The sequence below is a fragment of the Anolis carolinensis genome, unplaced genomic scaffold, assembly GCF_035594765.1.
Source record: "Anolis carolinensis isolate JA03-04 unplaced genomic scaffold, rAnoCar3.1.pri scaffold_11, whole genome shotgun sequence".
Taxonomy (NCBI): Eukaryota; Metazoa; Chordata; class Lepidosauria; order Squamata; family Dactyloidae; genus Anolis; species Anolis carolinensis.
The window spans coordinates 19303764-19328908 of NW_026943822.1; the positions used below are offsets into that span (position 1 = coordinate 19303764).

Genomic DNA, 25145 nt, shown 5'->3' on the forward strand with positions numbered 1-25145 from the left:
TGGCAGCTTCAAAGCCTGGCTGCTTCATTTTATAATATTGATATTAGTGAAGTAGTTGTGGCATTGAATGTTTGCCGTTTATATGTATGTTAACCGCTCTGAGTCCCTCTGGGGAGAGAGGGTGTTCTAGAAATAAAGTTTTATTATTATATTATTATTATTACCTAGGGGAATCCCTTGAAGAGGCCAGTCTTTGAAGCTGCCAAGCACCAAAATATCACGATATATTAAAAACATTGACTACAAAAATGGCTTGGATAATTCAGAGGCTTGGATAAGCGAGGCTTGGATAAGTGAGACTCTACTGTATTTACGTAAAGCTCAAATTTAAGATAAGGCTGTCCAACTCTGATCAAATCATTATTCTCATCTTTTTCAATGTAAATGTGCTTATGTATCCTTTTAATAATAACTGAGTAAAATAATACATGTAATAATGATAATAATAAATATAGGAAAATAATACAAGTAATAATAAATAAGAGTAAAATAATAAATGCAATAATAATATTATCAGAGTGAAATAAATGTAATAAAAGCAACAATAATAGAGAAAAATAATAAATGTAATAATACCAATCATAATAGAGAAAAATAATAAATGTACCATATATTCTCGAGTATAGGCTGACCCAAATATAAGCCAACCAGGACCCTCACCCAAGTATAAGCCGAGGGGAGCTTTTTCAGTCTTAAAAAAATGGCTGAAAAACTAGGCTTATACTCGAGTATATACAGTAGGTTTTGTTTTAATTACTTTTTTGCTTTGACGGATTGTTTGCATTGTGTCAATGGGCATTTTGTCCCATATGTAAGCCGCCCTGAGTCCCGTTTGGGAGATGGTGGCGGGGTATAAGAAAGTAGTTCATTATTATTATTATTATTATTATTATTATTATTATTATTATTATTATTAATTATTATTATTATTATTATTATTATTATTATTATTATTATTATTATTATTGTATATACTCGAGTATAAACCTAGTTTTTCAGCCCTTTTTTAAGACTGAAAAAGCCTCCCTCGGTTTATACTCGGGTGAGGGTCCTGGTTGGCTTATATTTGGGTCAGCTTATACTCAAGAATATATGGTACATTTATTTTTTTTCTCTATTATTATTGGTATTATTACATTTTTAATTTTCCCTATTATTGTTGCTACTATTACATTTATTTTACTCTATTTTTATTATTATCATTAATACATTTATTATTTCACTCTGATATTATTATTATTACATGTATTATTTTACTCTATTTATTATTATTATTATTACATGTATTATTTTACTCTATTATTATTATTATTATTATTGAAATTTACCACCCTCAGCTTATACTTGAGTCAATGTTTTCTGAGTTTTTTTGTGGTAAAATTAGGTGCCTTGGCTTATATTCGGGTCGGTTTATACTCGAGTATATACGGTATTATAATGCATTCATTCTCCAGTGTAGATGCATCCTCGGTGTTGGATTCAACAGGCCAACTCCAGTTGAGTTTCTGGATTGAGCCCATTCACCATTGATGTTCTCCTAAGAGTCCTTCCAAACAGGACCTATATACCAGGAACTGATCCCAGGTTGACTGTTTATCCCAGATTATCTGGCAGTGGGGACTCATATAATCCAGTTTAAATCAGAAAACCTGGGATTAGATGCTGGGGTATAGGGCCTGTTTGAAAGAGCCCTAAATGGTGCCACTTTCTTCCAAAAGTCTCAGCTTTGTTTTCATCTCACCTTCTCTTTGCTGTTGAGGGATGATGGGAGCTTGCTGGGGGAAGGCCTGGCTGATTGGTGCATAGGCGGCTGGATATGCTGCTGGAACACAAAAAAACAGAACGATCAGGGAACCCATAACATCATAAGGAAAAAGGAAACATAATGGAAGACCAATGGCTATGGGTATGGTTTTATTCTTATCTCTTCTTACCCCGAGTTTTTAACCTTGTGTCCATGCGGCCCGCCCTTGTTATGTTATGCTACGTTCTGCTTTTTTGTTCTGTATTGTGTAGTGTTATTGTTGCATTGTTTAATTGCATTCTGATATGTTGTTTTTATATTTTGTCTATTGTATTGTCTTGGGCATGGCCCCATGTGAGCCGCCCCGAGTCCCCGTTGGGGAGATGGTGGCGGGGTATAAATAAAGTTTTATTATTATTATTATTATATAGGGTGCCCAGTGATGACTCTAGAATCAGACTCAATTGGAAAATGCATGCGTCGTATACGGAGGATCTCATTGTGATGTGACACACCTCAAGACATCTATGACTCTCTGAAATGTTTCCTGAAATTCTGCAATTTTCTTGCTCTTGGAAGTGGGTTGGACTAGATGGCCCACCAGGTCTCTTGCAACTCTATGATTCTATCATGGGAGAGTCCACTTGAACATTAGGAAGAACTTCCTAACTGTGAGAGCTGTTCAGCAGTGGAACTCTCTGCGCCGGGAGTGCTTTGGTTGTGCTTTTCCTGCATGGTATGGGGTTGGACTAGATGATACAGAGAAGGGATTCCCCAAAATGCAAAGGCAAGAGGCCACTATAACCAGGAATGTAATCTAATACAGTAAAGTCTCACTTATCCAAGCCTCACTTATCCAAGCCTCTGGATTATCCAAGCCATTTTTGTAGTCAATGTTTTCAAAACATCGTGATATTTTGGTGCTAAATTCGTAAATACAGTAATTACTGCGTATTGAACTACTTTTTCTGTCAAATTTGTTGTCTAACATGAAGTTTTGGTGCTTAATTTGTAAAATCATAACCTAATTTGATGTTTAATACGCTTTTCCTTAATCCCTCCTTATTATCCAAGATATTCACTTATCCAAGCTTCTGCCGGCCTGTTTAGCTTGAATAAGTGAAACCCTACTGGATATCATTATATGGTCATATTATTAGTAATATTACATTTGATATATAAGATATAATTAATATAATAATAATACAGTAGAGTCTCACTATTATAATTGTATATTTATATTACATGTAATATTACTAATAATACAGTAGAGTCTCATTTATCTAACACTTGCTTATCCAAGCCTCTGGATTATCCAAGCCATTTTTGTAGTCAACGTTTTCAATATATCATGATATTTTGGTGCTAAATTAGTAAATACAGTAATTACAACATAACATTCCTGCGTATTGAACTACTTTTTCTGTCAAATTTATTGTATAACATGATGTTTTGGTGCTTAATTTGTAAAATCATAACTTCATTTGATGTTTAATAGGCTTTTCCTTAATCCCTCCTTATTATCCAAGATATTCGCTTATCCAAGCTTTTGTCGGCCCGTTTATGTTGGATAAGTGAGACTACTGCATCTATATATATAAACTAGCTGTGCCCGGCCACGCGTTGCTGTGGCGTTGTCTGGTGGTGTTGGTGAGAAATTGTTGAGGTAGTGGTGGTATTGAATGTCTGTTGTATGGTTGTCTTTATGTTTAGTATGCACACTGAAGTGGATTATATGGCAGTGTGGAGTCAAGATAATCCAGTTCAAAGCAGATAATATAAGATTCTAAATGGGTTATATAGCTGTGTGGAAGGGCCTTGAGTCTACACTGCCATATAATCCAGTGAAAATCTGATAATCTGTGGAAAAGGCCTAAGTGAGGCCTAACTGTGCCTGTTCCCTGGATTGAGTAGGTTGCTAGGAGACCAAGTGGGCGGAGCTTAGCCTTCTAACTGGCAGCAATTGGATAAAAACTATTATTCCTCTCCCTGTAATTAGGACTTTATTTTTCTTTTCTTTTTGTTGTATCAACCTAGAGCCGTGAATGATGGGTTGTGTTGTCAAATTTCGAGGTTGGGGGGCCTGTAGTTTTGTTGTTTTGTCCGCTGCCCTGATGCCATCACTCTTTTATATAGATAGATAGAAGGGTAATGGAATCATGGCACCGGACAAAACAACTAAACTAAATGCCCCACAACCTCGAAAATTGACAACACAACCTCACATCCACGCCTCTACGTTCATACAACAAAAAGAAAAGAAAAATTAAGTCCTAGCCACAGCAACGCGTGGCCGGGCACAGCTAGTATGATTCTATGATCCTTCCCATATCATCCTCATTACTTGTTATTTTGACCTATACGTAGCCCAGTGACAGCTTCTTTATTCAGAAGATAGGGAATCCACCTTTAGAAGAATTAACCAGGTGGCCCAAAATTGCTTCCGGATGTTTAAAGACCGGGAATGGATTCAGTGTCCCACTGACACGGGCTGTCACTCAATGGCGACTCATGTCATATTAGAAAGATGCGGTGAGAAGATGAAAACAGAGGGAGAATGCAGAGAAAGAAGGGAAGGGAGACAGAGAAAAGGAAAGTGGAGGCAGGGAAGGAAGGAAGGAAGGCGGGGGATCGGACAGGCAAAGCAATGTTTGAGACCTGCATAGTGCTGCATGCCTGCGTAGGCTTGTTGGAGGGGATCGGCCACAGTGGGACTTTGAGCTGAGAAGAAAAAAAAAGAAGGAAGAAGGGAGACAGTAAGCAAAGGCAACCAGAGGGGATCGGCTTTCAGAGCAGTCAGGCGCCGGCATTGGAAGGTGGGAAGGGAACCTCCTTGATATATCATCCCATTACCTTCCCGCCGGAGCAGTACCTATTCATCTACTCACATACCGTGTTTCCCTGAGAGTAAGACAGTGTCTTATATTATTTTTTACTCCCAAAGATGCACTAGGTCTTATTTTCAGGGGATGTCGTATTTTTCCATGAAGAAGAATTCATATTCATTGTTGAACAAAAAAAAGAAAAAAGAACATTGATTCTATACTGTACAGTAGTTGTCATCACAAACCAACATAACTAAACCAGACAAACTGTAACAAATTTCTTGTTACTACCATTATTTCCATATACGACTGGTATGTAAGCTGCCCTGAGTCCCTCTGGGGAGATGGAGGTGGGGTATAATAATAATAATAATAATAATAATAATAATAATAATAATAATAATCATCATCATCATCATCATCATCAACCAGTGCAGGTGGTCCCAGTGGTGATGGGCACACTGGGTGCCGTGCCAAAAGATCTCAGCCGGCATTTGGAAACAATAGACATTGACAAAACTACGATCTGCCAACTGCAAAAGGCCACCCTGCTGGGATCTGCACGCATCATCTGAAAATACATCACACAGTCCTAGACACTTGGGAAGTGTTCGACTTGTGGTTTTGTGAAACGAAATCCTGCATATCTGTCTTGTTTGCTGTGTCATACAACGTCGTTGTGTCAATAATAATAATAATAATAATGTACATTTACTAATCCTGCATGCTATGGTCTTTTGTTTGGCAGGTGCCTGGCATGCTTCCAAACAGAAATTTTGCTAGGTCTTACTTTCAGGGGAGGCCTTATATTTAGCAATTCAGCAAAACTTCTACTAGGTCTTATTTTTTGGGGATGTCTTATTTTCAGGGAAACAGGGTATGAATGTTTTCAAACTGCTAAATTGGCACAAGCTGGGAGCTTACTCCACTCCCTGCATTCGAACCTGCAACTTTTCGGTCCGCAAGTTCAGCAGCTCGGTGCTTTAACACGCTGCGCCACCGGGGGTTCCCAGATTTCCATCCACCCCCAAATAACTTTTCCCATGATTTGCCCATAGTTCCCTTCTCACGTTGCGCCCGACGCCGGAGGAGACAGAAATCGGAGACACAAATGAAAGGATTGTCCCTCTCCATCTAACTAAGGAGGAGGAGGAGTAAGGAAAACTAGCCATTTAAAAGCAAGATGTGAAGAGAGAAAGCAAGCAACAGAGAAAAGCAACTTGGAACTCCTCTGTGAGCATGATTTATACGTTCACCAACTAGGCAAAAGGTAAAGTTTTCCCTCTCATATTAAGTCCAGTTGTGTCCGACTCTGGGGGTTGGGGCTCATCTCCATTTCTAAGCCAAAGAGCCGGCATTGTCCGTAGACACCTCCTAGGTTGTGTGGCCAGCATGACTGCATTGAGAGCCGTTACCTTCCCGCCGGAGCGGTACCTATTGATCTACTCACATTTGCATGTTTTCGTTCCCCAACTACGGTAGGAGTTTGGAAAGTTCACATTAAAAGGACAAACTGTCCTTTGCATTTATGAGTTTAACTTTTCTGGATCTGATTATTTGCAGAAATAATATTTTCCCTGTAGGAACATCTGTGTCCTCCAATACAGGAGAACCTAGTGCTGGAGGACCTAGGTCAGTGGTTCTCAACCTGGGGTGCCCAGATGTTTTTGGCCTTCAACTCCCAGAAATCCTAACAGCTGGTTAACTGGCTGGGATTTCTGGGAGTTGTGGGCCAAAAACATCTGGGGACCCCAGGTTGAGAACCACTGACCTAAGGATTCCTAGAGAGAAGACTTTCCAAAACAGTTGTAGGTTCTCCAGAACAATTCTGAGGGACGTATGTTTTTAATTCTGTTCTTGTCTTGTTTTTGGTCCTGGCCCCACGTTAGCCACGCTGAGTCCCTTCGAGGAGACAGAGGCAGGATAGAAAAATAAAGTATATTATTATTATTATTATTATTATTATTATTATTATTATTATTATTATTATCTTTCAGATGAAGCCTGAGAGATCCAGTTGCTTCATAGTTTTGGATGGTCTACTTTCTGTGCCAGCTGGACATCTTGTCTTTCTAACACCTCAAAAGAAGTAGCTAGCTCTTTCCTTTTTCTCTCATCTAGCAACAAAGATTTGGATTTTGGACAGTGGGTTGCTGTGAGTTTTCCGGGCTGTATGGCCATGTTCCAGAAGCATTTTCTCTTGATGTTTCACCTGCATCTATGGCAGGCATCTAAACTCTAAAATCAGGACAGTAAATAAAGAATACCATTCAGAAAAATGGAGGAATTCCAGACATGAATCAATCAGGGCCAGCAAACACCTCCCAACAAAGGATTCCCCTAGGCAGTAAACAAGCTAAAAGCCTATTCAATGCTAATCAAGGTGGCCAATTGCAACATTTGCAGACAAGTGTTCTTTCCCTCACCCTGGACATTATTCCACAGGTATATAAACCCTACTTGCCTAGTTTCCAACATATGTCACAACCTCTGAGGATTCCGGACATAGATGCAGGTGAAACGTCAGGAGAGAATGCTTCTGGAGCATGGCCATACAGTCTGGAAAACTCACAGCAATGGAGTGATTCTGGCCATGAAAGCCTTCGACAACATGTTTTGGACTATATGGCCTATATTGGACTATATGTTCGGGCATGAGTTTTCCCTTACCTGGGTATGGATGAATTCCATTGGTATAAATGGTTTCGGATGCTGGCTGCCCATTGGTCTGGGGCGGGAGAGGGCTGAACCCATTCACTCCGATTGGCGTGGCTATGCTGGGGACGGGGGCTGTGCTGATCCCGGGAGGTGTGCTTGTACCTGGACCGGGCAAGACAAAGAGAAGAATTAAAAACGTGGACCTTGCAAACAGCAAATCTAGCCTCACAGAAGCAAAACAGAGGCTGCAGATATGCCCGTGAGACAGTGCATGTCCGTTGTTTGACTCCACTCTATTTATTTATTTATTTATTCTATTTATTTACTTATATCCCACTTTACCTCCCCCTACAGAGACTCACAATCAAAAGCATTACAACTTAAAATATACAAATATACAATAATAAAACTGCATATCATTATATATTATCAGTAGTAATCATATTTAATGTGTTAGTATTACCATATTACAATATTATATATTATTATATTGTACTAGCTGTGCCCGGCCACGCGTTGCTGTGGCAAAGTGGTGGTGGTATTGGTTAAAAATTGTTGTGTAATTTTTATTTGACGTTATTTGCATTTTTTAATTAATTTTATTGTAAGTTATATTTTTATTTATTATATTTTATTATTTTCTTGTATTATTTTTAGTTATTTTCTGTTTTTATAGTATTTTATTGTATTAATTTTTTAGTGTTTTTTATTATTTTTTATTGGGTTGCTAGGAGACCAAGTTGAAGGAGCTTAGCCTTCTAACTGGCAGCAATTAGATAAAAGCAATTATTCCTCTCCCTCTAATTAGAACTTTATTTTTCTTTTCTTTTTGTTGTATCAACCTAGAGGCGTGGATGATGGGTTGTGTTGTCAAATTTCGAGGTTGGGGGGCCTGTAGTTTTGTTGTTTTGTGGGGCGCCGTGATGCCATCACTCTTTTATATATATATAGATTATTATTAGTATGGTATTGTATTCCAATATAATATTATTATCAGTATTATATATATATACAATATGTTCCTGCTTTAAAAATGTCAATTCTTAATTTGTTCTATCATAAAAACATGGAATTTTTTTTATTAAACTGCACAAATCGTTGTCTTTGCAGGAAATCCTGCAAAGACTTCAATTGAGTCTCAACCAATTCAACATAACTGGTTGAAATAAAGTTTCTGGAGCATAATAACTATTTTCAAAGTAAGCACAGTAGAGTCTCACTTATCCAACACTCACTTATCCAACGTTCTGGATTATCCAAGGCATTTTTGCAGTCAATATTTTCAATACATCGTGATATTTTGGTGCTAAATTCGTAAATACAGTAATTACTACATAGCATTACTACGCATTGAACTACTTTTTTCTGCCAAAATTGTTGTATAACATGATATTTTGGTGCTTAATTTGTAAAATCATAACCTAATTTGATGTTTAATAGGCTTTTCCTTAATCTCTCCTTATTATCCAACATATTCGTTTATCCAACATTCTGCCAGCCCGTTTAGCTTGGATAAGTGAGACTCTACTGTATTATTATATTGTATTATTATTAGCATGGTATTGTATTCCAATATAATATTATTATCAGTATTATATGTATATACAATATATACAATTTTTATTGTGTGTGTGTGTATATATGTATATATATGTATATATATATGTGTATGTGTATATATATATATATATACACACACACACACACACACACACACACACACACACACAGTAAATATATATACAGTTGTGTTGTATATACTAGCTGTGCCCGGCCACGTGTTGCTGTGGCGAAGTATGGTGGTATGGGAAATAAAGTATTGAGGAATTGGTGGTAGTTAAGGTAAAGGGTAAAGGTTTTCCCCTGACGGAGCTTAGCCTTCTAACTGGCAGCACTTTGATAAAAACAATTATTCCTCTCCCTCTAATTAGGACTTTATTTTTCTTTTCTTTTTGTTGTATGAACGTAGAGGCATGGACGAGGGGTTGTGCTGCCAAGTTTAGTGTTTCTGGGATGTGTAGTTTTGTTGTTTTGTCCTTGGCCGAAATTTCATTACCCTTTTATATATATAGATATATATATATATATACAATATTTTTTTTTCCAAAAAATGGGAAAAGTGTTAGCCTGGGAAGAGATCAAAACCCATTGCTTTCCAACCTTCAGTTCTCCAGAAATTTCAGACACCAGTATCCAGAAATCATATGATTGACTAGGGCTTCTGGGTATTAAAATCCAAAATATATGAAGGTCCAGAGCTTGAGAGTCATGCCACTACACCAGGTATGGGCAAACTTGGGCCCTCCAGGTGTTTTGGATTTCAACTCACACAATTCTTAACAGCCTCAGGGCCCTTCCTTTCCCCTTCAGCCGCTTAAGCTGGAAGGGGTCACAAACATGTGATTGTGCTGAGCATGATCAGACTCAGGACTCCATTTTGTATTTTAACTACAGATTCCGGGATCTGTCCTCAGGTAAGGTACTTAAAATTCTCCATCCCAAGGATGACGGCGTGACCACCATACCTGATGAGGGCGTCATGGGAGCCGCGACCAACCCGCTCACGTTAAAGGCGGCCATCTGCTGCATCTGGGCGGCCGCAATGGCTGCCATGGGGTTGAGGCAAGTTCCTTGTGCTGCAGCCATCAGAGCTGCCTGCTGCTGCATTATCTTAATGAAAGAAAGACAGGCGTGGGGAGAGAGAGAGGAAAAGAAGCAGCCGGGGATGGGGACGTGGATGTGGCCAAAGGGAGACAGGGAAGAAAAGGAAACGGGGGATGAAGGGAAGGAGGAAGGAAGAAAATACAAGTTAGCTTTGCTTTTATGACACTATGTAATGCAATGTCAGGGGAATTCCAAGCATGAAACAATCAGGGCCAGCTAACACCTCCTAACAAAGGATTCCCCCAGGCAGGAAGCAGGCAGGTAAATAAAGAACAACACTCAGAAAACAGAGAAATTCCATTCATTAATCAATCAATCAGGGCCATCTAACACCTCCCAACAAAGGAATCCCCCAGGCAGGAAGCAGCCAGGCTTTGAATCTGCAACTCCATTAAATGCTAATCAAGATGATCATGCAACATTCACACTTGCCTCAAGCAGACAAGAGTTCTTTCTCCCACCCTTGGACATTATTCCACAGGTATATGAACCCCACTTGCCTAGTTTCCAATGAACCTCACACCTCTGAGGATGCCTGCCACAGATGTGGGTGAAACGTCAGGAGAGAATGCTCCTGGAACATGGCCAGACACCCCGGAAAACTTACAGCAATCCAATGTGATTTTTGTTCCTGGTTTAAAAATGTCATTTCTTAATTGATTCTATCATAAAAACATGGATTTTTTAAAAATTAAACTGCAAAACTTTTGTCTTTGCAGGACACCCTGCAGCACATTTTGCTATAGATTTTCAATTGAGTCTCAACCAATTCAACATAACTGGAGGAAACAAAGTTTCTGGAGCATAATAACTATTTTCAAAGTAAGCACAGTAGAGTCTCACTTATGCAACATTCACTTATCCAATGTTCTGGATTATCCAATGCATTTTTGTAGTTAATGTTTTCAATGCATCGTGATATTTTGGTGCTAAATTTGTAAATACAGTCATTACTATGTAGCATTACTGCATATTGAACTACTTCTTCTGTCAAATTTGTTGTATAACATGATGTTTTGGTGCTTAATTTGAAAAATCATAACCTAATTTGGTGTTTAATAGGTTTCTCCTTAATCTCTCCTTATTATCCAACATATTCGCTTATCCAATGTTCTGCTAGCCCATTTATGTTGGATAAGTGAGACTCTACTGTGGTTCACAATTAAAGAGGTTATGATACTTTCAAACCAGAAAGAGAACATTTCTCAAATTTTGCTACATAGTGTTATATTAATGTGCCTTCCCAAAGTTGGTTATAGTTTCCAAGCAGGCCCTAAGTAACAGAAGGAGCAGGTTGTTGTGTGTTTTCCGGGCTGTATGGCCATGTTCCAGAGGGATTCTCTCCTGACGTTTTTCCCACATCTATGATCTCCATGTCAGGAGAGACCATGGCCATACAGCCCAGAAAACACACAACAACCCTGTGATTATGGTCATGAAATCCTCCGACAACACAAACAGAAGGAGCAACTGCAAGAGGGCAACAATTGTCCAGCTGGCCCTACACTTTGATGGGAGTTACAGGAGCAGGATCCGGTTGAAAGGAGAAAAATCTCAAATGAAAAATCACTATTTTAAAAATCTCCCCAGGAATCTATGGACCCTCCAACGCAACTCCATGGTCAACCATAGAATCAAACTGTGTGTGGGAGACTGATAATAATTTATTATTATTATTTTATTTATAATTTTAACGTGTACATAAAAATAAAGAAAGAACAAATTTGGAAAAATAGAAAGAAAAAGAAAAACAGAGAAAAAAAACGCTATAACCACTTCTAGCTCCTCTGCATTGCTTTATAAATCAACCTTTAAACATTTGATATTTTTCGGCAAGCCACCATATATACCCTGAAGTCTAAGAATTCCTGTAAGCGAAAATCACACAAGTTCTATGTTGCTTCTTAGCAAATATTGTCTCAGTTTGTTCCAATCGGTCCATTGTCTTGGCGAAATACTCTGTGATACTTTTTGTGTTAATAAATCCATGTTTTTGATATCGATTAGCTTCAGTATCCATTTTTCTGTTGTGGGAATTTCTTGTGTTTTCCATACTTTGGCAATACATATCCTGGCCGCTGTTACCATGTATATAAAGAGTTTTTCCGTGTTGGGGTCCATTTGAAAGTCAACCATACCTAATAAGAAGTATTCTGGTTTTGTATTGAATTTGATTAGCAATATTTTCTCCATTTCTCTCTTTATTTCCTACCAAAACTTTTTTATTTTTCTGCATCCCCACCACATATGCATGAAATCTCCATTATGTTTCTGACATTTCCAACATTTCCCATTTCCTTTGCCTTTGTTAAACTTCGCAAGCCTTTCCGGAGTAAGGTACCATCTGTAAAAGACCTTAAACCAGTTTTCCCTTATTTCTATTGCATATGTAAGCTTTTGGAGACTGATAATAATTTTGAATGGAATTCAAGTGCTGAAAGAGATTCAGCACTTGAACAGCTCCTGTAAAGCTATTTTTTAAAAATGTAGTCAGTTCCTCTCCCCATTGATAGTGTTGTCACTCCATCACCCGCATGTGGCTCCTGTTATGGGTTTGTTGCCTTTGGCATGCCTGTGTCACATCCTACCGCTTGCGTATATGCTCCGTAGGCTCCGAACTGGATGGTCATGGGATTAAAGATGCCCAGCTGTCCCGCCATCTGATGCATTCGCCGCAGGGTCCTCTCCTTGTCTGTGTCGGCAAACTTCACCACCAAACTGGAGGACGCTCCCTAGGAAGAGGAAGGGGAAAGAGAGAGAGAGAAAGAGAGAGAGTCCGGCAGAGTGTTACCATTGCTTTGCCATGTGCCGTGATGGCTGCATACACCGCAAATACTCTCAGCAAGACCATTCAATACCCATGATGGGAAAAGCCATGTTTCAATACTCGAAAGCATCTTATATTGGAGGTGGACCCGCCCAACTTGCTTCCCGCTGCTCCCAAAATGAAGGCATGGAACAAATGGATTCAAACAGAAGAAAACCGTATCAATTTAGCAATATCTATAAATATAAAAGGGTAATGAAATTTTGGCCTAGGACAAAACAACAAAACTACACATCCCAGAAACACTAAACATGGCAGCACAACCCCTCATCCATGCCTCTACGTTCATACAACAAAAAGAAAAGAAAAATAAAGTCCTAATTAGAGGGAGAGGAATAATTGTTTTCATCCAATTGCTGCCAGTTAAAAGGCTAAGCTCCGCCCACTTGGTCTCCTAGCAACCCACTCAGCCCGGGGACAGGCAGAGTTAGGCCTCACTTAGGCCTATTCCCCACTGACTATAAAATACAGATTATCAGATTTGAACTGGATTATATGACAGGGTAAACTCAAGGCCTTTCCACACAGCTATATAACCCATTTATAATCTTATATTATCTGCTTTGAACTGGATTATCTTGACTCCACACTGCCATATAATCCACTTCAGTATGCAGTCAGACACAACTGGACTTAATGTCAGGAGAAAACCTTTACCTGTTACCTTAACTACCACCAATTCCTCAATACTTTATTCCCCATACCACCATACTTCGCCACAGCAACGCATGGCCGGGCACAGCTAGTATCTATATATATAAAAGGGTAATGAAATTTCGGCCTAGGACAAAACAACAAAACTACACATCCCAGAAACACTAAACTTGGCAGCACAACCCCTCATCCATGCCTCTACGTTCATACAACAACAACAACAACAAAAATTAATTCCTAATTAGAGGGAGAGGAATAATTGTTTTTATCCAATTGCTGCCAGTTAGAAGGCTAAGATCCACCCACTTGGTCACCTGGCAACCCACTCAGCCCATGGGACAGGCAGAGTTAGGCCTCACAAATGAGAGTAGATGAATAGGTACTGCTCCAGCAGGAAGGTAACGGCACTCCATGCAGTCATGCCAAAGGCCACATGACCTTGGAGGTGTCTATGAACAATGCCGGCTCTTCGGCTTAGAAATGGAGATGAGCACCAACCCCCAGAGTCGGTCATGACTGGACTTAATGTCATGGGAAAACCTTTACCTAATAAATAAATAAATAAATAAATAAATAAATACATAAATAATAAAAGAGAATTTTCGATGGTGGAATATGCTGCCTGGGAGTATAGTTGATTTGACACTCGGGCTGGATGGTCATCTGTGGGGAGTGCTTCGAAGTTTTGGAAATCCTAAGAAAATGGGAAGTTTTGTAAGTTGGAAGCCACATTCGAAGCGTTTGCCCTAAACTACATTTCCCAGACTGCATCGGAAAGCACTGATTAGGATAGCGGTCTGTCCCGCCTTAAAACTTTGAAAACTCACCAAAAATCCACAAATAAGTGAAACATTCTGAAATTTGGTGAGCTAACAGTGGCAAATGTATTCTATCATTGTAAAAATGAGGGCGATGGGAGCCCCTGAAGTTTCCCTAATTATGGTCATTTAATTATGCGCAATACTATAATGAAATAGTCATGAAATTTTGTAACTTTTGTTATAGTAACAAAATTTTCACTAAGTATATTTGAGAAACATTTTAGAAATGAAGCGCCAGCACCCCCAATTTTGTAATGACCCTTGAACCACTTTTAATCCTTACAATCCACCCTCACAAGTTGCACCTGATGCCTTAATTGCAATGTGTTTTAATAATAATAATAATTATTATTATAAGTTTATTTATATCCCACCTCCATCTCCCCCGAAGGGGACTCGGGGCGGCTTACAGCAAAATCAGATACAAAACAATGATAAAATAAAATATGAAACATCAAATATGAACAATAACAAAAACCAATAATAATATATACACAACAACCGAAAAAACACAACGCGGTATTAAAACGTCGAATTAAAAACAATGAGGTTGCAATAGTGCAGGGGTCCCCAAACTAAGGCCCGGGGGCCGGATGCGGCCCTCTGAGGTCATTTACCTGGCCCCTGCCCTCAGTTTTATAATATAATATATTGTATATACATATAATATTGATAATAACATTATAATGTAATACAATATAACACTAATAATGATACCATATAATAATTTTAATTATATATTCTATATTACATATAATATTACTAATAATATTACAGTATAGTGGTATAGTTCAATATAGTAATATATAATGCTAATATTGTGCTATGCTAATAATATAATATATTGTATGTACATATAATTTGTAAACCACTTCTCACCCTTAGGGGTGAGAAGGGTGTGATACAAATGTAGTAAATAAATGCAGTAAATAAATAATAAATAAATACATTTTAGACTTAGGCTTGCCCAAAGTCTGAAATGACTTGAAGGCACACAACAACAACAGCAACAACAACAATCCTAATTAACTTGACTATCTCATTGGCCAGAAGCAGGACCACAATTCCCTTTGAAATCCTGATAAATGTATGTTGGTTAAAATTGTTTTTATAGTTAAATATTGTATTGTTCTTTCATTGTTGTTGTTGTTTTTGCACTACAAATAAGACATGTGCAGTGTGCATAGGAATTTGTTTGTATTTTTTTTTTCAAATGATAATTCGGCACCTCCACAGTCTGAAGGATTGTGGACCGGCCCTCGGCTTAAAAAGTTTGGGGACCCTTGCAATAGTGGATAGTGGATGGTATTTTAACTGATTTATTGTTTTGTATTTCGGGCTTCTGACCCGTGTAGCCACCCCGAGTCTCTGCTGGGAGATTGTGGTGGGGTACAAAAATAAAGTTGTTGTTGTTGTTGTTGTTGTTGTTGTTATTATTATTATTATTATTATTATTATTATTATTATTATTATTCTCTATCAGTGTCCCCCTTTGTCCTCAAAACCATCCAAGCCAGCAACCCCTCTACATCTTATGGGTGGTGGAACTTGCAATTGAACTCTGCATTGTGTGAAGAAATGGATCACCTTAAGAATGTGATGTAAACAGGACAACAAAGACAAAGACGCCTTCATTTTATGTCTCCATCCAAATCATTTGCTGTGTTGATTCAGGCTATTGCCTGGCACTTACCGGCATTGTCTGACTGCCGTGGAGGCTGCTGATAGCCGCTTGGGCCTCCGCATGGCTTCCGTATTTCACAAAGGCACATCCTATGGGGAGAGAAAGTTGCAGCGGTCAACACAGAGCTTGGAAAAAATGTCCCTTTTCAACTACTGTATATACTTGAGTATAAGCCAACCCGAATATAAGCCGAGGCACCTAATTTTACCACCAAAAATTGGATGGGAAATAAAGAAGCTAGCTACTGGTAAATTTCAAAATAAAAATAGATAGGGTTGTTGTATGTCTTTCGGGCTGTGTGGCCATGTTCCCGAAGCATTCTCTCCTGACGTTTCGCCCACATCTATGGCAGGCATCCTCAGAGGTTGTGAGGTAGCTCACAACCTCTGAGGATGCCTGCCATAGATGTGGGCGAAACGTCAGGAGAGAATGCTTCGGGAACATGGCCACACAGCCCGAAAGACATACAACAACCCTGTGATCCCGGCCATGAAAGCCTTCGACAACACATTAAAAATAGATACTAATAAAATTACATTGATTGAGGCATCAGTAGGTTAAATAATTTATATACAGTAGAGTCTCACTTATCTAAGGTTCTGGATTATCCAAGGTATTTTTGTAGTCAATGTTTTCAATATATCGTGATAGTTTGGTGCTAAATTCGTAAATACAGTACAGTAGAGTCTCACTTATCCAACGTAAACGGGCCGGCAAAAAATTGGATAAGCGAATATGTTGGATAATAAGGAGAGATGAAGGAGAAGCCTATTAAACATCAAATTAGGTTATGATTTTACAAAATAAGCACCAAAACATCATGTTATACAACAAATTTGACAGAAAAGGTAGTTCAATATGCAGTAATGCTACGTAGTAATTACTGTATTTATGAATTTAGCACCAAAAAAAATCACGATATATTGAAAATATTGACTACAAAAATGCGTTGGATAATCCAGAACGTTGGATAAGTGAGACTCTACTGTAATTACAACATAACATTACTGCGTATTGAACTACTTTTTCTGTCAAATTTGTTGTCTAACATGACGTTTTGGTGCTTAATTTATAAAATCATAACCTAATTTGATGTTTAATAGGCTTTTCCTTAATCCTGCCTTATTATCCAAGATATTCGCTTATCCAAGGTTCTGTCGGCCCGTTTAGCTTGGATAAGTGAGACTCTACTGCATATGGATACAGATATACAGGTAAATGGATCTATATGTATATAGGATTTGCAAACATATGAGGGGAAAATTCGTATATAAGATTAATATAGATAGATAGATAGATAGATAGATAGATAGATAGATAGATAGATAGATAGATAGAGATATATAAGTACACAGGGATTGCAAATGCATGCAGGGGGTTAATGCCTATATATCTGTAGGAGAGTTTAACAAATATTTCAGGGGAAAATGTTTTTATAAGATTAATGGATATATATATTTCTTCTTCCTGACTTGCAAGGCGTCTTTCCCTTTTCAAAGCACTCCCTTGTTTAAGATTGAGGGAGGCTTTGGAAAACACACTGATAAGGGAGGATAAGAGAGGAATATATCATATATTGCACGCAATGGCTTCCAGGTTCTGTGGCCTCTCCAAGAGTCCTGCTCACCTTTGCTGGCTCCGTCGGGGCCTCTGAGGATGGTGCACTCTTCGATCTGGCCGAAGGGCTCAAAAAGCCGCCGGACGTCGTCCTCGCTCTGCTGCTTCCCCAGCATGCCCACAAAGAGCTTCCTGTCTTCTAAAAACAAGCCACTTTTCATTAGTGGGAAGGGGGATTAAGGGCCACCAAAGGCAAGCGGAGGACAATGGGAGCCTTGGTTGAAGTCTTTTGGATTTTGGAAAGCATGAATTTCCACATCCATACATCACGAGATCTTTTGGAGATGGGACCCAGGTCTGAACACAGAGATCATAGACAGTTGGCCCCTCATATCTGCCGATTTTGCTTTTTGATTATTTGTGGGTTTGAATAATATGCTATCTCATAATAATAATAATAATAATAATAATAATAATAATAATAATAATAATAGAGAGCATATTATTCAAACCGACAAATAATCAAAATCGAAATAATCGAAATTCAGCATATCTATCTTGTTTGCTGTGTCATACAATTATTATTATTATTATTATTATTATTATTATTATTATTATTATTATTATTATTATTATTATTTCTAGGCCTTCCAGTGCTACTCTGAGACTAACTTCCAGTAGAAGTCAACTATAGAGTTGCACTGGAGAGCCAGGAGATTGAAATGGGCTACAACATAGCAAAAATACATTGATACACACACACACACACACACACACACACACAGTAGAGTCTCACTTATCCAACACTCGTTAATCCAACATTCTGGATTATCCAACACATTTTTGTAGTCAATGTTTTTAATACATCGTGATATTTTGGTGCTAAATTCGTAAATACAGTAATTACTACATAGCATTACTGCGTATTGAACTACTTTTTCTGTCAAATTTTTTGTATAACATGATGTTTTGGTGCTTAATTTGTAAAATCATAACCTTATCCAAAGTTCTGCCAGCCCATTTACGTTGGATAAGTGAGACTCTACTGTATATATATTTATATATATATATATACACATACACACACACACACACATGTATGTTTGGTAGGGATGGAATGCAGTCGTTCCACTGTGAATGTTGCAGTTGGCCACCTTAATTAGCATTGAATAGCCTTTTAGCTTCAAGGTCTGGCTGCTTACTGCTATGTCAGACCACACAAAGAAGCCACTGAAATCCACAATCATGTGGACAATTTCAACAGAAAGGAGGAAACCATGAAAATGCACAAAATCTGGCTACCAGTATTTTAAAAACTCCAAAATCAGGATTGTAAATAAATAACAACACTCAGAAAACAGAGGAATTCCAGACATGAATCCACCAGGGCCAGCTAACACCTCCCAAAGGATTCCCCCAGGCAGTAAGCAGTCAGGCCTTGAAGCTGGATATATTCATGGATAGCTGTATCTCCACTACTGCCATACACTTGACCCAAAAAATATGTTTGGATTCCAACTCGATGAAAATGGGTCCATTGATCACTGAGCATCACATATCTATTGGGAAAATGAAGAAGTGGAGAATCCTAGGGTGCATCTACATTGTAGAATTAATGCAGTTTAATACCACTTTCACTGCCATGGCTATGGAATCATGGGAGTTGTAATTTGACAAATCGTCCCAGTGCTCCATCAAATTGCAACTTTTATAATTCCATAGCACTGAGACATGACAATGAAAGTGGTTTCAAACTGCATTAATTCTACAGTATAGATGATATATCCCTGGAAAAAGGTACAAATGGATATCTGCCTGGATTCTGGAAATATAAACTGCAATGTTTTATTGCAATTCTGACTATTAGGAGCAGAGCAAAGCAGGGACCGGGATTATTGGGCTCCTTAAATGTGCTTTGACACTAAGACGTGGAGCAAGGAAGGCTCGGCTTGGAGGTCATGGGAAATCAAAGCAGACACAGATGAGACGGAGAGAGAGACTGTTAAATAAAGTAACCAACAGCTGCATGGTTATGATTGACTACCCGAATAAGCGGCTGTTGTCAGATGCGCCCGAGGGACATAAATAACTTAAACATCACTGGTGTGATGGTAAATAATGAGAGTTTCACGATTATTGCCAGCATCTGTCTTCCGCGGCCTGCATGCCAGCTTCGGGGCTGTAATGGCATTCGACAATCGGAAGAAAGAGAGAGGAAATAAATAAATAACGGCAAGACACCGCCGAGAAAACAAATGGAAGGCCTTGGGTTCATGCTCCAGTTAAAGACGAAGATTCTCTTTTCAAAGCAAAACCAATAGTGGCCTTTACACCTGCCCTTCATGGAGCCCCAGGCTTTGGGTTAGCTTAAACTTTCTTAAATAGGAAGTCCCAAACTCAGTAATCCTCACCCTTCTGCCTCACGACTGGCTTAAGATGGGCTTTGAGTAGTCTGGTCTGCTTTGAAGCAAGTTATTTTGGATATGAGTCCATTGGAAATGCAGTTTGACACTGCTTGAGCTTCTGTGGCTCAATACCATGGAACAATGGGAGCTGGAGTTTAATAATAATAATAATAATAATAATAATAATAATAATAATAATAAAAGTAAAACAAGCAATCAAAGAAGAAGAACATGCCCTGGCAGAATATGTAAAGCAAAGTGAAGAACCTGCTTTGATTGAAGTCAAAAATCACAAACTCCTCAAAACAAGCAGACAAAGAATCAGTACAAGAAAACCGCACTACAAACTAGAGTTGACAGCTGGCACAACAAAACATTGCACGGAAAGTTCCTTGACAAAATTGAAGGAAAAGCTGATAAGGAGAAGACCTGGCTCTGGCTCACGAATGGGACCCTGAAGAAGGAGACAGAAGGCCTGATCCTTGCAGCCCAGAAACAAGCCATCAGAACAAAGGCAATTAAGACCAAGATTGAAAAATCAGCTGATGACCCAAAATGCAGACTGTGCAAGGAAACCGACGAAACCATTGATCATCTCCTCAGCTGCTGTAAGAAAATCGCACAGACAGACTACAAACAGAGGCACAACTATGCGGCCCAAATGATTCATTGGAACTTATGCCTCAAGTACCACCTCCCAGCAGCAAAGAACTGGTGGGATCACAAACCTGCAAAAGTATTGGAAAATGAGCACGCAAAGATACTGTGGGACTTCCGAATCCAGACTGACAAAGTTCTGGAACACAACACACCAGACATCACAGTTGTGGAAAAGAAAAAGGTTTGGATCATTGATGTTGCCATCCCAGGTGACAGTCGCATTGACAAAAACAACAGGAAAAACTCAGCCGCTATCAGGACCTCAAGACTGAACTTCAAAGACTCTGGCAGAAACCAGTGCAGGTGGTCCCGGTGGTGATGGGCACATTGGGTGCCGTGCCAAAAGATCTCAGCCGGCATTTGGAAACAATAGACATTGACAAAACTACGATCTGCCAACTGCAAAAGGCCACCCTACTGGGATCTGCACGCATCATCCGAAAATACATCACACAGTCCTAGACACTTGGGAAGTGTTCGACTTGTGATTTTGTGATAAGAAATCCAGCATATCGATCTTGTTTGCTGTGTCATACAATATAATAATAATAATAATAATAATAATAATAATAATAATAATAATAATAAACTTTATTTATACCCCGCCATCATCTCCCCCCGTGGGGACTCGGGGTGGCTTACATGGGGCAAAAGCCCGAACAACATTGACAAAATAAACAACAATATAAATACAATTCACAGTATAAAAGATAAAAACAGTAATACAATGTAAAACAAGAATAAAACAGTTGAGTCTCCTCTGCCAAAAAGGGCTCGTGCCTCACCAAACTACAACTCCTGGGATTCCACAGCATTGAGCCACGGCAGTTAAAGTGCTCTAAAACCTCATTCATTCTACAGTGTGGATGCATCCCTTTTCAGTGGCAAATCCAATATGTGTTTTAATCTGTAATTCAAAGGTGCTATCCATGGTTATGAATCCTGTTTTAAAGACAGTAGCAAAACCAGGAGACCCCGGTCGCACAGCATGAGCTTCTGAACTTGCAGACCGAAAGGTCGCAGGTTCGAATCCAGGGAGCAGAGAGAGCTCCCGCTGTTAGCCCCAGCTTCTGCCAACCTAGCAGTTCGAAAACATGCAAATGTGAGTAGATCAATAGGTACTGCTCTGGCAGGAAGATTAAGGCACTCCATGCAGTCATGCAGGCCACATGACCTTGGAGGTGTCTACGGACAACGCCGGCTCTTCGGCTTAGAAATGGAGATGAGCACCAACCCCCAGAATCGGACACAACTAGACTTAATGTCGGGGGAAAACCAAACCAAAGCAAAAAGCAAAACCAAAGGTGTTAGGAATTGTGGGAGTTGAAGTCCAAAATATATTTTTATATTATTTTAATTGGATTTTCATTGCTGTTTTAATTATGTGTAGGCGTCGAATTGTTGACAATTTTGTACGCCGCCCTGAGTCCCTTCGGGTGAGAAGGGCGGGATATAAATGTTGGAAATAAATAAATAAAATAATAAAACACCTGAAGGGCCGAATTTTGGGCATGCCTGATCTACACCATCGAATTAATGCAGTTTGACACGACTTGAACCACCATGACTCAATGCCATGCCATCATAGCCTCTGCGGTTTTACAAAACCTTTAACCTTCTCTTTCAACGGTTGATTAGAAGATGAAAGTGGGATTCAACAACAACAACAACAAGAACAACAAAAACAACAACAACAACATATCTCCAGCCACCACTGTCTCTGCCCTGCAATGACCTCTCCATATCTCCATTCTTCCCATGACAAAGAATTTGCAACCTATCAAAGTTCCTTCTGCCCTATTTGAAAGTACAGGAGCCTTTTCTTGACTATATTTTGGCAACACAGGCATTTGCAGACGGAGATATTTGGGGAAGCAGGAGGCGAGTGAGCCGTTTCCTTGCAACGGGATCCTTCTTCTTTCTCCTCCTCCAATTCTGGCGGAGACAACTTGCTTGTTCTTGCCTGTCTATTGATTTTTAATCCCTCACCAATTACATTCTGTAAGTGGGTAATTTATTTCCCGGTTCCCTTTGGGAAACGCAGAGCGTTCGCTGGCACCAGCTGAGTCGTGTTTAATAACTACATCTCTCTCCGAACACACCGTTATTTACCCTGCTCAAGTGACGGAGGCCGGGGAATAAAGCGTTGCTGGGCTTAAAATACTGCTCCTCGTGTGCATTTGACTGTAGACAGCGGCCTTGGGGAACAAGGAGAAGGGAGCGAATCCGAAAATAAAAACACCGCTGGCCTTCCACATTAGTGGGTTTAACTTTGGTGGACTGGACGATCCATGTATTCTTTATGATCAAGTTCCACTGGAAGCTGGTCATGACTCTATGGCCCCATCTATGCTGCCATATAATGCAGAATGCACCCTAGAAATGCTATAGTGTAGATGCTCCCTGGAAAACTAGAGTCGTAAAACTACAACTCTCACGAGTCCATATCATTGAGTCATGGCGGTTCAAGAGGGGTCAAACTGTATTGATTCTATAGCATAGATGCACCCTAGAAATGCTAGAGTCATCGTTTGGTGAAGAAGAAAAGAAGGCTCATGACCTTGTAAAACTATAACTCCCACGGGTCCATAGCATCTAGTTATAGCAGTTCAATAGGAGTCAAATTGCAATCATTCTGTAGTGTAGATGCACCCTAGAAATGTTAGAGTTGTAGTTTGGTAAAGAAGAAGAGAAGGCTCATGATCTCGTAAAACTACAACTCCCACGAGTCCATAGGATCAAGTCATGGGGATTCACGAGGAGTTAAACTGCATTCATTCTATAGCACAGATGCACCCTAGAAATGCTAGAGTCGTAGTATGGTAAAGAAGAAAAGAAGGCTCATGACCTTGTAAAACTACAACTCCCACGAGTCCATAGCATCGAGACAGGACAGTTAAAGTGGTGTCAAGCTGCATTCATTCTATAGCATTAATGCATCTTAGAAATGCTAGAGTTGTAGTTTGGTGAAGAAGAAGAAGAGAAGGCTCATGACCTTATAAAACTACAACTCCCATGAGTCCACAGCATTGAGTCATGGCGGTTCAAGAGCGGTCAAACTGCACTCATTCTATAGCATAGATGCACCCTAGAAATACAGAGTCGTAGTTTGGTGAAGAAGAAAAGAAGGCTCATGACCTTGTAAAACTACAACTCCCATGATTCCATAGCATCGACTCATGGTGGTTCAAGAGGGGTCAAACTGCATTCATTCTATAGCATTAATGCATACTAGAAATGTTAGAGTTGTAGTTTGGTGAAGAAGAGAAGGCTCATGACCTCGTAAAACTACAACTCCCATGTGTCCACAGCATTGAGTCATGGCGGTTCAAGAGGGGTCAAACTGCACTCATTCTATAGCATTAATGCACCTTAGAAATGTTAGAGTCATAGTTAGGTGAAGAAGAAGAGAAGGCTCATGATCTCGTAAAACTACAACTCCCATGAGTCCATAGGATCAAGTCATGGCGATTTATGAGGAGTTAAACTGCACTCATTCTATAGCACAGATGCACCCTAGAAATGCTAGAGTCGTAGTTTGGTAAAGAAGAAGAGAAGGCTCATGACCTATAAAACTACAACTCCCATGTGTCCACAGCATTGAGTCATGGCGGTTCAAGAGCGGTCAAACTGCACTCATTCTATAGCATTAATGCACCTTAGAAATGTTAGAGTCATAGTTAGGTGAAGAAGAAGAGAAGGCTCATGATCTCGTAAAACTACAACTCCCATGAGTCCATAGGATCAAGTCATGGCGATTTATGAGGAGTTAAACTGCACTCATTCTATAGCACAGATGCACCCTAGAAATGCTAGAGTTGTAGTTTGGTAAAGAAGAAGAGAAGGCTCATGACCTATAAAACTACAACTCCCATGTGCCCACAGCATTGAGTCATGGTGGTTCAAGAGGGGTCAAACTGCACTCATTCTATAGCATTAATGCATCTTAGAAATGCTAAAGTCGTAGTTAGGTGAAGAAGAAGAGAAGGCTCATGACCTCGTAAAACATCAACTCCCATGAGTCCATAGCATTGAGCCAGGACAGTTAAAGTGGTGTCAAGCTGCATTCATTCTATATGATGGTCAACATTTTGAATAGTGGTGCAGTTCACCCCCTAGAGGGCGCTAGTCAACCACTGGCGAAAATCTCGATTTCTTAAGGATGGAGATAAAAGTAGTTGCACTAAACCTGAATGGCACATCCAAACAATTACAACCATAAGCAAACAAAATATATATTAGTTATCATCTCCAGGTCTCGGTAGTCAACCTTTTCCTTGCGTTTGGTGCATTTCTATCCACAGCCATTCGACAGGGAGAGCAAGGGGGCATTTACTAAATTAATTGTGAATTAATTTTAAGGTGTACAGACAATCCAGCAAGCTAGCAAGAGGTTTAGAGGTATCTCCAGGAATACTGGGAACTGTATATTGAGCACTTTTTATGACAGAGGAGGCTAAAGACCTTGTCGAACTAGAACTTCCCTGATTCCATATACTGTAACATTGAGCCATGGCAGTTACAGTGGCTTTAGCACAGCAGGCTGAACCTCCAGCTGCAGTAAATCTTGTCAATTAAAAGCCTGACAATTCAAAGCCCGTGTCAGGGTGAGCTCCTGGCCTTAAGCCCAGCTCCTGCCTATCTAG

At 39.4% G+C, this 25145-nt stretch overlaps 1 protein-coding gene across 11 annotated transcripts in view; it reads right to left on the minus strand.

Moving 5' to 3' along the window:
- celf6 (CUGBP Elav-like family member 6) overlaps nt 1–25145 on the minus strand; it is a 166506-nt gene that overhangs the window by 21319 nt on the left and 120042 nt on the right. For 4 of the 11 annotated variants that reach the window (XR_010000941.1, XM_062963378.1, XM_062963381.1 and 1 more), the window contains 7 exons: nt 17505–17633; nt 15887–15966; nt 12480–12623; nt 9753–9897; nt 7240–7389; nt 4403–4465; nt 1742–1822 (listed from right to left, as the gene is read on the minus strand). Coding sequence is in view for 10 of the 11 variants with exons in the window: in XM_062963378.1 (XP_062819448.1) it covers nt 1742–1822; nt 4403–4465; nt 7240–7389; nt 9753–9897; nt 12480–12623; nt 15887–15966; nt 17505–17633 (792 nt within the window). In the remaining variant the exon portion in view is untranslated. The remainder of the gene's footprint in view (nt 1–1741; nt 1823–4402; nt 4466–7239; nt 7390–9752; nt 9898–12479; nt 12624–15886; nt 15967–17504; nt 17634–25145) is intronic. The other 7 variants (XM_062963380.1, XM_062963383.1, XM_062963387.1 and 4 more) reach the window with 5 other exon arrangements.